Source organism: Gymnoscopelus braueri (genome assembly GCF_963280865.1).
Source record: "Gymnoscopelus braueri genome assembly, chromosome: 16".
NCBI lineage: Eukaryota > Metazoa > Chordata > Actinopteri > Myctophiformes > Myctophidae > Gymnoscopelus > Gymnoscopelus braueri.
The window spans coordinates 26,998,721-27,013,720 of record NC_137616.1 but is presented as its reverse complement, the minus strand read 5'-3'; the positions used below and the strand labels follow the sequence as shown (position 1 = coordinate 27,013,720).

At 43.5% G+C, this 15,000-nt stretch overlaps 1 protein-coding gene across 2 annotated transcripts in view; it reads left to right on the top strand.

Annotated features, from left to right (window-relative positions):
• The window catches only part of mthfd1l (methylenetetrahydrofolate dehydrogenase (NADP+ dependent) 1 like), a 61,816-nt gene that overhangs the window by 12,083 nt on the left and 34,733 nt on the right, over positions 1–15,000 (top strand). For both annotated transcript variants that reach the window (XM_080452578.1, XM_080452577.1), the window contains exons 12-19: positions 174–310; positions 1,404–1,450; positions 2,200–2,307; positions 2,597–2,671; positions 3,650–3,752; positions 5,138–5,214; positions 7,101–7,241; positions 8,563–8,631. In XM_080452578.1, coding sequence (XP_080308704.1) covers positions 174–310; positions 1,404–1,450; positions 2,200–2,307; positions 2,597–2,671; positions 3,650–3,752; positions 5,138–5,214; positions 7,101–7,241; positions 8,563–8,631 — 757 coding nt within the window. The remainder of the gene's footprint in view (positions 1–173; positions 311–1,403; positions 1,451–2,199; positions 2,308–2,596; positions 2,672–3,649; positions 3,753–5,137; positions 5,215–7,100; positions 7,242–8,562; positions 8,632–15,000) is intronic.

Here is a 15,000-nt window from a genome sequence, read left to right as displayed (position 1 = left end):
AAAAACAGAATGTTTTGTTTGGAGTTCGTAAAACAGTGTTTTACATTTTTGTTTCGTCTATCATAGTATACACCTATGCAATGATTATAATGTAGTATCCACATCCTGGGCTGGGCACCTTTTTTAGTGCATAAATAAAATCAATCAATCATAATGTTTCTCTCTTGTTGTAGTATCACGCCCACGCCACTGGGTGAGGGCAAAAGCACTGTGACCATCGGACTAGTCCAGGCCATGTCTGCCCACCTCAAGCTCAACTCCTTTGCTTGTCTCCGGCAACCCTCCCAGGGACCCACCTTTGGAGTTAAAGGTCAGCAATGGAGAAGCAGATGCTTGTGTGAATGACATTTCTTCATCAAGTACTTAACCCTTACTGTTGTTACAATACACTCTTAACATGATTCTTATATTCTGTTACATTGTAATACATGCTTTAAATATTTTAGCCTGATGTCATTTCCTTTAGAATAATACTAGAGGTTAGGACTTATCTAGTGTCATAGTGACAGGGGCTTTGTCAGAGTACCCGTTGTACCCGTCTGTCTGTGCCCATATATGTAGATTGTGTACCCCTGTGTATATATATTTATAGGGTTTGTTTATGGCTATGTTGAGTCATCGTCATATGCCTATATATGGGCGTATCGGGTTTGTTTATGGTCTGAGTCATAGTGACACGCTATGTAAAAGGGGCGTATCGGGTTTGTTTATGGTTATGTCTGAGTGAGAGTGACTCAGACATAACCATAACGGTCTGCTGGCCGGCCGGCCCTCCCAGTAGCCAATTTTAATATAGGATAATATTAGTATTAATATGCATTAATATGCAAGGTCAGAGTAATTGGCACAAGCCCTAGTCAACAAGTTACAGGGTAGCTTGGTGGCACAAATCATTTAGGAAAGAAACTCTACATTTTCCCTGATGAAGACCGTAATTGGTTGAAACATGTTTTTTTTTATATATTAAAGTTTGTTTTAACTCTATATCCTCTCCTCCACTTTTTTGAGTGCTCGGATCTTCTCTTCTTTTTAAGCCTGCATTCCCGCTGATCTTCAGCATAGTTTTTAGACTTTTATCTCCTCTGAGCACCCGGTTGGCTTCTGTGTTTTTTTTCTCTGCAAAACTCTACATTTTGTTTTGTTTTCCTATTAAACGTTTTGGGTGGAGAATGGAAAACGGCCACGGACAAGGGACAGAGTCAGCAATCTGGAATGTATCAAATAACCTGGCTCAGAGCTGGGTTTGTCAGTGTGAGGCTAAGATTTCACAGCCCACTACGGTTTGTAACAGGGTGGAGCGGTTCACTCAAAGTCCACTGCTCAGCATTGCTCTGTGTACGTCCCCCCCCCCCCCCGTCCCATTGTCTCTATCTGACGGCGCTGCCTCTTGTCTCTGTACCTAGGGGGAGCCGCGGGAGGGGGATATGCCCAGGTCATCCCTATGGAGGAGGTAAGACACTGAGACAGACCCTCACCGATCTCTCAGCTGGACATGCACAGGCTTCAAAGGCCTTGAAAACATGCAGACGTACACACACACACACACACACACACACCGCACACACACCGCACACACACCACACACACACACACACACACACACACACACACACACACACACACACACACACACACACACACACACACACACACACACACACACACACACACACACACACACACACACACACACACACACACACACACAGTGGAGTTGTAGCATTACAATCCTGACTAAAGCCAGTGTCCATGAAGTGAGGGGAGGAGGGATGGAGAGCAGTTTCAAAGCTCCAGAGACAGGGGTTGTGATAAGGCAAGCCACCCTGTCTCGTACCAAAACACCTGCTCTTCATTTCACTCTTTTCCCTGCTCCACCTCCCAAATGCACTCCTGTGGCGTTTTCATGGCCTTTTAAACTAAAAAGGGGGACTGTTTTCTTTTCTCTTGATAAATAAATGGGGTATGTCATAATATTTTCACAGTCCTATGACACAAAGACAAATCCCTAGGAGATGTATTTTATTATTTGAGGCCAGACTTGATATGCAAGGCCAAGCTTTGCGGTCTGTCCACACAAAACCACAGAACTTTAATTACACTCAATTACAATTTACAAATAGTTAGTCAACGCTTTGATCATTCTTTCGTGTCTATCCCCCTCTCTGTCTCTGTTTGTACACTCTGCCCACCCACCTCCAGTTCAACCTCCACCTGACCGGGGACATTCACGCCATCACAGCAGCCAATAACCTGACGGCAGCGGCCATCGATGCCAGGATGCTCCACGAGGCGACCCAATCAGACAAGGTGACAGTCACAGTGATGTCAGCACTTTGTTCACTCATTTTGACACTACACTGAATACATGAAAATATCTGGGCCTGCTTTACAACACGCCTGAAGAAAATGCTTACATTGTCTCATTGTGAGGTCATTGCATGTTCAGGGGTTAGCGAAGGTCCTTCATTACTAATCCATCAATGTCACAGCATGGTTTTTAGTGTCACAATGAGTGTAATGTAAGGTCTTATATTAGACAATGTATGACCATTATGAAATCTGAAATTTTCTTTTTCTTTTTTTGTTCCCCTACCAGGCCTTATACAATAGACTGGTTCCCTCTGTGAATGGTGTCAGGCGATTCTCTCCCATACAGATTGCCAGGCTACATGTAAGTCATCCTCCATGTCCCAATAAACACAGCAGAGTGCCTGAGAACATGAGGCTGTCAACAGCCGTTAACTAGTTCACGCAGGCACATAGTTTTGTTGCTTCTTTCTTCGTTCAAATTGTCCACTAGGGGACATCAGTAAACATGTCTCTTTCTAAGCTATTATCCACATTCTCATCTCCCTACCTACATTCACTTGCATGTTTATTCGTCAGACTTCATATCGGTTTATGCGATGGTCAGCAAGGCAATTTATTGAGTGTTGATACCAGAATGCCTGATGTTAAGTCATAACAAATACAATTCAGCAAATGTTATGGAGTTTTGAGGTAAGGCTGAGGTCTTTCATAAAGCAGCACCCACACAAACACACATTAACGTCTTAGTCTCGCTGCTGAGTTGAGGAGTTCACAGGCGTGTAAAATATTTATTGGTCTGAAGGGATGGAGTGAAAGATAAGGAGAGTCATTCGTTTCTAAACAGAGCTCTCACAGTGAACCTTTTGAACTTCGCAGGGAGTTTATCAAGCATGGTTGGTCAGCGGCCTTTTCTTCCTGCATCCTCCTCAGTGTTTGCTCTATGTTCATTCATCGGTGGTGGGCTGCCGCAGCAAGGAAAATACCACTGGTGCTAGAAGGATTCAGGAAAACGTTAAGCCTGAGTTATTCTTTGTTGTGCACGGGTGTAACACACACTGAAAATAGATGATCTACAAGCTCACAATGTGTTGCGTTGTGAGCTTGTAGATCTACTATTTCAGTGCACGACAGTTGAGAGCTTATAACTCAGGCCTTAGGATTTACTCAAAGGCAAAAGGGAGTCAAGATGTATTGTTTTTAGAGTAATGAAGTATACTCTACAAATACAATCTACTGTAGGATCAACATAAGACAAACCCTAGGAGAACCCAAACCACCCATGATACAAAACATGTACAGTACATTCTCTGTCTCTGTCTCTCTCCCTCACCCTTTTCAGCGGCTGGGCATCAATAAAACAGATCCCAGCTCTCTCACGCCCCAGGAGGTCAGCTCCTTCGTCCGCCTCGACCTTGACCCCTCCAAGGTCACCTGGCAGAGAGGTAGGAGTGGAATCACTGGAATTCTCTCTCTCTCTCTCTCTCTCTCTCTCTCTCTCTCTCATTCCTGGTTGCCGTCAACAACATTGGGGCTGGCTGAAATAATAGCAATTAAGGGGAATTCCATTGAATTTCAACTTTCACTGCTTTGTTACTGTGAAATAAAACATTGACAGTTACCAACATGACCTCACCAAAACATCCTGCGAGTCCGCAAAGTCAGTTCGGAACATGGTGCTAAAGTACTTTGTAAGAGTTCCTGATGGTTACAATTTCCTATCACAGTAGATGGTCTGTGCCAAAGGAAAAGCAGATTAATATCTTTTGTATGAATGAAATGGATTTGATTACTTCTAAAAATGGTAGCCACCATTAACACATTCTGAGAGTTCTCAATGGGGAATCGTGCTTCTACTCCACGTTAACCCCTCCACTCATAGTCAAGGATGTCTGATGTAAAAGATTTGTAGCCCTGGGGTTGATGAATGTGGGTGTGGCGCGAGGGTCTTTGGGGGACGGGGGTTAACCGCAGTGGAAGCTATGTTGTTTTTAGGCTGTCAGTGAGACGGACCAGCCAGTGTTGCTATGACTGATGGGGTATTTACCCCAATGTCTCTGCAGGGCACATTTAAGAGAGGAACCTTGGAGATTAAAAACACATTCAACCACCTAAAACACACATGCACCTAACTTTGTGCATGTGTGTGTTCAAATGTCTATTCACGTGTGGTGGGTGTCTGTTCGGCGAGCTGTGAGTGTGTAGATTCTCAGAAAGTCTGTTTTCCTTTAAGCGTGAAACAACCTAGGTTTCTTTTTTTCACCCTCATCTTTCCATCCGTTACATTGAACCAACATTGGGACAGTGTTTGACTCTTGTGGTTTTTTCGGAGGTCTCCGCAGATCACTAACCGCAGAATAACCACAGTTTAACCAATCCCTCACTACTTATGATGGAGAGACCCGACCGACAAGTGAGGAGAGTAAATCCTTTACAGTAAATTTACAGTAGTAAATCCCCTCTAGCATAAGGACTTTGAGTACGTCAACACCTACTCACAATAAGAGACAAAGATCACGCTTGTCAGTTTATTGGCTCTATGCTCCTAAGTGTTTGCATGCGTGCGGTCATTTACAAGCCCATACATGTGCAGTTTGATCTGTTTTTACAACACGTGTCCAAATGGATCTTTACAGTCTGTCATACTCCATGCCGTAAAGCTGTCAATCCCCTATTGTGTCCAGAGGTACTAGAATCCACCATGCTTACTGTTTTTTTTGGGGGCCTCTTTCAAGGAAACTAGCTGCCTTATGGCAGTTTAAAAATCACAAAATGTCAGGCAGGCAAATCTAAAACTGAATGATTGGTTGGTTTATCTTCCTCTCTGCAGTTGTTGACACCAATGACCGCTTTCTGAGGAAGATCACAGTGGGGCAGGCGAGCACCGAGAAAGGACATATGAGAGAGGTATGTTGGCTCTACGTCAGAAACAACCGGGCCTTTCCAAACATAATTCCTCCACATACTGTATCTGCCTGTCTGTATGTTTTCTTCATTTTTCTTGCGCACCAACGATAACCACACTGTATTTAGATGAAAAACTAAATATGCTTGATTCAAAGCATCCATCATTCAGAATATATCGCATTCAATTGGCCATAACAAATATTTCACATCATGGACATAATTATGCAGGCTTTTCTTGGTGGGAAATCAGCACATATCTCCACCAGCTAATTATTCCCAGCCAGCTGTAATGGTCGTAACTGAGGAATTTACAACCTATTTGACTTGAAACGAAACCTTTAGCCCCATGAAATGTTATCAATATTGGTGCAAACCTCTTGGGCGCACACAGTGTTGAGGTGGCCTTAAAATGATTATTGTTTTATGCATACATAGAAAGCACATGTTCTCTCTCTCTCACACACACACACACACACACACACACACACACACACACACACACACACACACACACACACACACACACACACACACACACACACACACACACACACACAATTAAGCCTGGTGGTATTTCACCCATGTCAGTAGTAATGACAGCTAAATGAAATCCTGCAAATAAACACTTCACCTCACTGGGAAACGAGTGGGCCTAAGTGAAAGCAAATGTTTAAAGAAGGAGAAAAAATACAAACCCCCCTAACCCCCCCACACACACACACACACACACACACACACACACACACACACACACACACACACACACACACACACACACACACACACACACACACACACACACACACACACACACACACACACACACACCATAAGCCTGCCATATGCTTACATTTAGCTCCATCCTTTTGTCCATTCTTCCCCTCAGTTACAGTTATCCTCTCCACCTCCTCCTAGAGCCAGATACACCATAGGGACTGATCACTGGGAGTGGGAATACATATGTCATGGTTCCTATTGGCTGTTGTGTAGTTTGTGTTGTGTCATGTTAAAATGGCTTCCCTTACTCCTCAGTGTACCAACTCTCAATACCCCCCCCCCCCACACACACACACACACACACACACACACACACACACACACACACACACACACACACACACACACACACACACACACACACACACACACACACACACACACACACACACCCTTCCACAACTAGGCCATGTCCATGAAGCACATGTCCTTTTGGACCGAGAGCACCATTTCTTGTTCCATTTTTTTCCATATGGGTGTGTATATGTGTGTGTCTGAATGTTTATGATTCACTGTCTTGGAGGGGGAAAAAAAGTTGGTCTTGGCCTGCTTGCATCCGTCCAACTGTTTTGGGTTTACTGGGTGTGTGTTGACATATCAGCGTACCAGTGTTTCTGTGTGTACCCAAGTGGCTTCTGTTAGCAAAAGGTCTCTAATAAAAAGCTACACACACACACACACACACACACACAAAGACACACAATCTTTCTCTCAAGTTTTTCTCTCTCTCTCGTCATCTTTCCTCTCATAGTTTACATAAAGAGATATTAACGAAATGTGACATACTGATGTTCTCTCAACACAAGATAACTTTGTTTGACAAAGCGATCCCGTGAGTTTGTTATTACTTGCATACACATTACTCGTACACAAGATGCCTCAACATTGTTTCTGTTTTCAGATTTTGTTTTGAAAATTAATAAAAACTAAATGTTATCGTAAAAAGGTATCTTAAATTTGAATGGGCAAGCGTGGGGTTCTACACGCATTCAGTCGGTTCATACCACTCAGTTCATGTGAGTGTAAGGAGCAGTAAAATCGTTGGGGGGGGACTTCTCACCCTGCCAATATGTAACACGTATGTCTTTGTTTTCCTTGTTTTTTTTCAGTCTGGGTTTGACATTGCAGTGGCCAGTGAGATCATGGCCATCCTGGCTCTGACCGATGGCCTGAAGGACATGAGAGACAGACTAGCCCGCATGGTGGTGGGCACCAGCCGCTCAGGACAGCCCGTCACTGCAGAGGACCTGGTGTGTTTGTTTGTTTGTTTGTGGACTTTCAGTCTCAGTGGTTGTGTGGATGGTGGTTTAACTCTCTGAGTGACTCTGACAATCATTTACCCTGTGTCAGTCGTCTATGACATATCTATGACTATGAATCCAAATTTGAGCAAGGTTTCAGTCTGATCTGAGCCCTGTTGACTTCTATTATGAGCGAGTAAGTATATTATGAAATTTTAAGTTAAATATTAAAAAAACTATGAAACGTGAAGAAAAAAATGCAGCTGATCGGTCCATGGTTCACGAGATTAGCTCCGGATAAAGACACACGGGTAACACACAGACCGACCGTCTTATAGACGCTAGCCTCCTGCAGAGCCACACATGCCAGTGTTGTGTTGCTCAAGCATCTGGTTGCAGTGCCGTCACCTCGGCTTACCAATCCAGAGCAACGGCACTGCGTGCTCCTCCCATGGGTTCCCAGGTCTCAGGTTAGCACAACCTCCTGAGCCGGCTGAAATTAGGTTCTGAGAATCTTATCTGAAACAGAGCCGTAGCGCCTGGAAACAAATTCTGAACCTGTGAAATACGTTACATGGCATGGCACGTGTCCCTTACTTCTTGTAGTCGAAAAGAGCTGTATGCCATCAGGATGGGAAACGTCCACCATGCATCACCCCTATACCTCCACAGACAGCATGCCTCCTCTTGGAGCAACTTGACATTATGGAGGTTAAGCAGAGTTTCTCCGCGCCTTTCAGCAGATTCTGCGAGCATGATCCTGTAACGAGGCTTCTTTTTAACCTCCACAATGTCTACCCAGGTGCTCTTCAGGCCCAACCACGGACCCAGCTGGCTCTGGTTTCCCACACATGGCCATGGTCTGTGTTGTTTCAGAGTCATAGAGGAGGATCCCCCTATACTGTTACATTAGCTTTACTGATTAGCCAGCATGGGAAAACATCACCACCCCTCAGGGTTTCCCAGATGGGAATGTGTGTGTGTGTGTGTGTGTGTGTGTGTGTGTGTGTGTGTGTGTGTGTGTGTGTGTGTGTGTGTGTGTGTGTGTGTGTGTGTGTGTGTGTGTGTGTGTGTGTATTTGGGTGTGACGAGACAACTGACATTACACATTTGAGGGAGGGGACAGTTAAAACAATAGGGAGGGGGGGGGGGCTGCAAATGGGTTCACATTGAAGGGCAAATTAGTAGTCGTGACCCAGGAGTACAAGTTACTGTTGATTATTAGTACTCATAACATATTAGAGATCTAGTATCTCAGTGCTTATAATCCACTCCACCTCCGTTCTTCTTCTTCTCCTCCCCCCCCCCTCTCTCTCTGTGTCTCTCTCAGGGTGTGAGTGGAGCTCTGACAGTGTTGATGAAAGATGCCATCAAGCCCACGCTGATGCAGACACTTGAAGTGAGTCCTACCTACTTGTCCACACAACCCTACTACTGTAACTACGAACCTACTTACGCACTTAATGATAAGGATCATTTATTTATTTGTATAGTGAGTGTTTTTTTCCAAACAGAGTTACAACATGGTTTACAGAGCAAGGTAAAGAGCAGCAAGATAATCATGAATATTTAAAACCGAAAAGTAAGAAGATTAAACAACATTAATTGATTAATACAGTAAGAAAATAACTTACTTAAACTCAAATTATGTTTCAAAAGTGATTTAAAATATGACACTGATTTTGCTAGCCTCAGGTAGGGCATTCCAAAGCCTATGTGCCCGGGCCACAAAAGCTTGATCACCATTGAGGTGAGTTTTAGGAACAACCAGGAGGGCCCTACCTGAGGATCTAAGGCTACTGGCTCATAGGGAACCAGTATATTATCTACAATCTAACTAGGAGCCTGTCCTTGCAGGGCTTTACAAGTCTTCTGTAAAATCTTAAAATCAATCCTGAAACTTACAGGTAACCAGTGGAGAGCAGCTAAGATAGGTGTGATTTGGTTGCATTTCTAAGAATTAGTTAGCTTTCAGAAGCTGAATTCTGTACCAATTGATTGGTAAAGCTTATTTTTCTTACGTTAGAGTATAGGGAATTGCAATAGTCTAAGCATGATGAAATAAAAGCATGAATTACCTTTTCAAGGTCTGCAAATGACAGGAAAAACCTAGTTCTGACTACAGTATATAATTACTCAGCTCGAAGTAACATCATTGAACAACACTTGTTGAGCATTGAAGGAGATGTCAGAATCAAAAATCACTGCATACTTAACATTGGTGGATAAGCACTTGTGCACTTACTGTGACATTATTCTGATGTGTAGCTACTGTGCTACTAATCTAATTACCAATGTAGCATAAGCATTTAACAAAATCCAATGACGCAAACTGAGCTGAGGTGAGAGATTTTGTGTTGGTTGCTGCTAGCAAATTAGATTTTGTTGCTGCTGGTAAGTTTTGCTGGTAAGGGCTAATTTATACTTTGTTGCAAAAAAAAAAAAAACATTTTGGAAAATATTATGTATTTGTAACCTAAAGTTTGTCGAGCGACACTTGGAAGAGATTAGCCATATTGAATTCATTTGCCATAATGCTTTCCCATCCATAATTTTGCCAATCCATAGAAGAAGGAATATACTATATACTTTAGTTTGTCTTTTTAGTCTAGTGCATTTCATATGTTCTGATGAAGAGTGTTTATGTTCTGATGAACATGTATCTAAGTTTGGAGCAGAATACTCCACAGAGAGCATTTTAAAATGAGATGATAGATGGACCTTTTCCTCCCGTGGTTCTTTATCTTAATAGAATTTAAGCGGTATACTGGGAACAGGTGAACCTGTCAGCCAAGGGGCCATCCACTCTTTGCTCCTGACATTGCATCGACTTAAGCAATGGCTTTAGTATTTTAGAGTAATGGCCCATACCATAAGCCTGCTTCTCGGAACATCTGTTTTTCATTTTGTCCCAGAAACATTAGAGAAAGGATGGACACACACATAGAGACACACGCACACACTCATACATACATATGCACGCACACGCGCACATATGTGACCCTCTGAATGGCCCTGTGCAAGTAGAAAACGCCTAACCCTACGGTGATGGAGGGGGATGGGTAGGACTTACATTTGACGGATTGATTAAACTGATAAAGAGGCTGCACATCTGGTCCTGGTCTGCGTTTCCCTGCTGGAGCGAGAACCTACTCGGGGGGCTTTAACAGCGAGCAGAGGAAATATGTGCTCTTTGGCCATTTCTGTGAACAAGACTGTTGTGTATCTGTAACAATGCGTCATTACTGTGTCTAATCTGGTCATTCTGTCCCTGGGAGTTCAGTCAGCACAGGGAGTGAGGTTTTCTGCACAGTCCAAGCCAAGGTGCCTGTTTTGTCTTTAATGCTTAAGTCCACAGTGTAAACACTTCTACCATACTGAGAGAGAAACTCAGACACATAAAGGTAGGCGGACATCATGTAACCAATAGCACTCTGTTGGATAGATTTGAGTCGTTCATGTGCCACTGTGTGCACGCGATGTCAGCCATTACGGTCATGCACATTTAAAGGGATAGTTCACCCCGTAAATGCCTTTTTTTCTATCGATTTCTATCGATTAGTCACCCCATATATTTAGTTTTTGTCGCATTCCTAGGTCAATACATTGATGACTGGCAGCGGTTCCGGTAGGGTTGTGTCTCCTCCCGGAACCACTGGTCATAAAATTATTGGCTTAGGAATGAGACAAAAACAAAAAAAATATCCATGAATTCAAGTCTCCATTGGGTGACTAATCGATTTTTTTGGGGGGGGTGAACTGTCCCTTTAAGGACAGCTGTTTTTGTTGTAAGTAAAATGGCATTTCAGGCATTTTTCTAATGGACCTGATTACATGCCCATTGAGCACAGGACTGAAACCCATACCCAGACTGGGTATTTGTTTGGAGGGGTGGGGAGCGGGTGCAGGCAGCAGAGATTTGGTTACTTTCTAGGTTTGGGGAGGAAGCATTGCGGTTGTGTTTTGTGAAACCCTTCCTGTGTGGGTTTCCTGTGATTCTGGCGGGGGGACTCGTATCGGGACAGACCAGGCCTCTGCGGTCCATGAGAATTTTCCATCAAGCCTAGACCCCCTGTGCCCTTGTTGCTTGTGTGTGTATTACTGTATATCATCGCTCTCTCGCAGAAACCTTGTATCTCTATATATATATATATATATATATATATTTTTTTTTTTGTGAACTCATTCAGTGCCAATGAAATAAAAAAAAATTTGCGAACTGTGCCAGCAATTTTTTTAATTTCTTATACCTTTTTGAAGTAGTCACAGAATATTTATCTCCAGTATAATCGATCCCCTGATGGGTGCTAATCACTGAGGGTTGCACTGTGTGGTTTCACAAATGTCAACGAGGTCTTTGGACCTTGTTGACATTAATTGTCTACCTTTTGAAAATAACATAATAACATTGAAAAATACATAGTAAAAAAAAAAGTGCTCAGGAGCCGAGATACAGCCTTTTTCAGTAATAAGTTAAACAAGAAGTGAATGGAGCAGCAAATCTTCAAATGATGATATCTTGGGTTCTGAACGTTATTATTATAATTTTTTTCCAAAAACATGTCAAACACGTCATTGGCACGTTGCGCCATTATGGTAAAACACGTGAAACACGTCAATGGCACTCAATGAGTTAATGCCCTTCTTCGTCATACAAGAGTGTTGTGCAAAAGTTGCGAAAAATAGCAGATCAAGCAGTACGTATTGTGAGCTTGTAGCAATGCGATAGGCTAAAAAAGTAAGTAAGTGGTTACGTTGGTCTGTGGATTTTATACATATTTAACCAATGAAAATTATTAACAAGAGCTTGAAGTTGTGGCTAAATAATTAGTACATTGGATCCATTGGAACACGGGCTCATTTCTCCATTTTGGGCATACAAGGTTTCTGCCCGACAGTGACATTATGCACACACAACACTGTGTGTGTGTGTGTGTGTGTGTGTGTGTGTGTGTGTGTGTGTGTGTGTGTGTGTGTGTGTGTGTGTGTGTGTGTGTGTGTGTGTGTGTGTGTGTGTGTGTGTGTGTGTGTGTGTGTGTGTGTGTGTGTGTGTGTGTGTGTGTGTGTGTGTGTGTGTGTGTGTGTGCACAGCAGGACTCGCATGCATACGTGTTGTTTCAGATGGGGCAGCCAGGGTCTGCAGGAGATACAGTATAGGAGGAAAATGGATAGCACTTGATCCCGCTCCATGTGTACGTGTCTGTGGAGCAGGCTGCATTGATTCTGTGTGTTTTTGAAGCATCCTGACAACATGGAGGTCCACAGAAGTGATCACGTACGGATGGTGCATCCTGCCTATGGGGCTGGCCGTAGCTGCATGGTTGGAGATGCAGATGTTGTTGGTTTGAATCCAGGAATGAAAATGGCAGGGAAAGTGAATCAGTAATACTCTTTCCCATGCCCAATGGTCAACATCAAGGTGCTCTTGAACATGCCACTTAATCCGTTGTCAATCCTACTGTTTTCAGTGCTCATGACCCAATACAGGGACCTGAGGTCTTTCTAGCACCCAACAGGTGAGTGGTTGACTCTAGCGAGTCAAGCACTCGCCTGAATATTCAGGTGAGTGCTATTAGGTATTCAGAATATTCAGGTAGCCTCCCCATTACTCCAAAAGGACCTGTTGAGCAGTGTAAAATACATTGTTCATGCTGGCTTACTTGCAGGTGTGAAGATGCACATTTACAGTATGTGATGAAACGGAGGATGCGTGCTGAACAAAATACTCTCTAGCTCTCCCATGTTTCTGAACACTGTCTACAAAGTCATAGGGCCTTTTAGGGTGTCTGTTCAAGGCGGGAATGTTGTGCCATCATGCCTCTTCGCTGTTCTGTGTATAAGGTTTGGAGACAGAATGGGGGTCATTTTTGTGCCTCCCTCCTGGTGAAACTCCTCATTGTCGGCAGTAGAGGTAGTCACAGAGCCGAAACAACGTCTGTATGTATATACAGTGAGTAAGGAATGAAGGGACAGGACATGGACATTATGTCTTAGGTCCGCCTTGAACCACTCCCTGCTTATCTTCAATATTTGTCCTCTAATGTATTTCTGATCGGGCAAAAACATTGCTTGCACAAATCCGCCATCAATACCTGCATCAATATGTTGTCCCTCTCTCTTACATGCACACTACTGAAGCATGCTTTTTTCTGTGACAAAATAGACAAGATTTACTAAGATTTCTCTGGTGACAAGCTAGAAGACTTATGTACAGTAGGTCCTTAAAATTAGTGCACAGGACAGTGTATTTCTCTGGGCTGATATTAGGGTCTCGGTTGGGTGGCCTGTGTATGTTGTATATCATAGCCTGAGGGAGGCACACTGACATGAATGCACTCACTGTATGAGTGATGTCTTCAACTTGGCAGTAACAATGACAGACCAGTCATGGCTCTGAGTTGTTTCCACGAATGTGTCAATAACTGTTGAGTGAGGCGCTACACCCCCGTGTGTGTGTGTGTGTGCGTGCGAGTGCGCGTATGCATTGCGCACACACACACACACACACACACACACACACACACACACACACACACACACACACACACACACACACACACACACACACACACACACACACACACACACACACACACAGTAGAAGTCATACATTCCAATGATGTCACATGTTTTGCAGGAAGGGAAGTTGGAATTGTGGTTAGGAACCAATCCATAAAATGTACATCAAACTCCTCCAAACTTTAGGCCTATATAACATATTGACGTTATTCAAATTTACTGACTAGCGCACACAGTAGCATTGGTAAATTTCATATTTTGCCAAGTGATGGGCTATCTGGGTGGTGCAGGGGTACCGTTCCTGCCCACCACCATGGAGACTGGGGTTCCATTAATCTGCAGTGTGTCCAGCTTGGCCAGGCTAAGAAGCTGAGCCTCACATCATGCCCTCCTGGTGAAACTCCTCAATGTCAGGTGAAAAGAAGCGGCTGGTGACTCCATGTGTATTGGATGGAAACGTATGCTTGTCTACACCCTCCCCAGACCAACAGTAGGGATTACCAGTGACAGGGAATACTATACATTGCCAAACACACTAGAAAAAAGCACCCTGCGGGCGTTTGGCCCCTTATGCGTCAAAGCCCCCTGTACCCCCAGATGGATACAGGTCCAGTGGGCACCTAAACCTTGTGGGCAGTAGTGTACATGATTAAAACATGCGTGGTACATCATTATCAGACCTAAAGTTACCCTTCAAATTCTTGTTTATCCGCTAAATGACTATCACAGGTTCTATTGCAATTTGGAGCATTTGTAGGAATATTGGGCCTTAAATGAAAAAAAGATTTTTTTATTTGGCCCCTCATTAGTTTTTGCAAAGAAACACACTCTCACGCACACACACACACACACACACACATACACAGCGAGAGAGAGGTGTTTCTGTCCGTCTGTCCGCGGATGTTTTACACACATCGTCTTGCATATAATATAACCCTTGTCTGCTGCTCGTCGCACTGCGCATGCGCGAGTTGCGCTGGTCTATGACGTAATATGCGTCACGGTACAGTAGTGCGCAACTGCGCATGTGCGCCAGCTACTGATCAAACTAATGTTTTAACGCAACTGTTAATTCCAAGCACTATGTGATGTCTGATACATTGCTTCACTGTTGCTACTAACAGGGACATTGCATTTAATGTGTGAAATAAAATGTTGTGTTTTTACCAACCAATTAGTGGAAAAAGTAGACATGACAGACTCAGAGAGAGTGAAGGGATGACATTATTCTCACTTTTTTTTTCTTTTT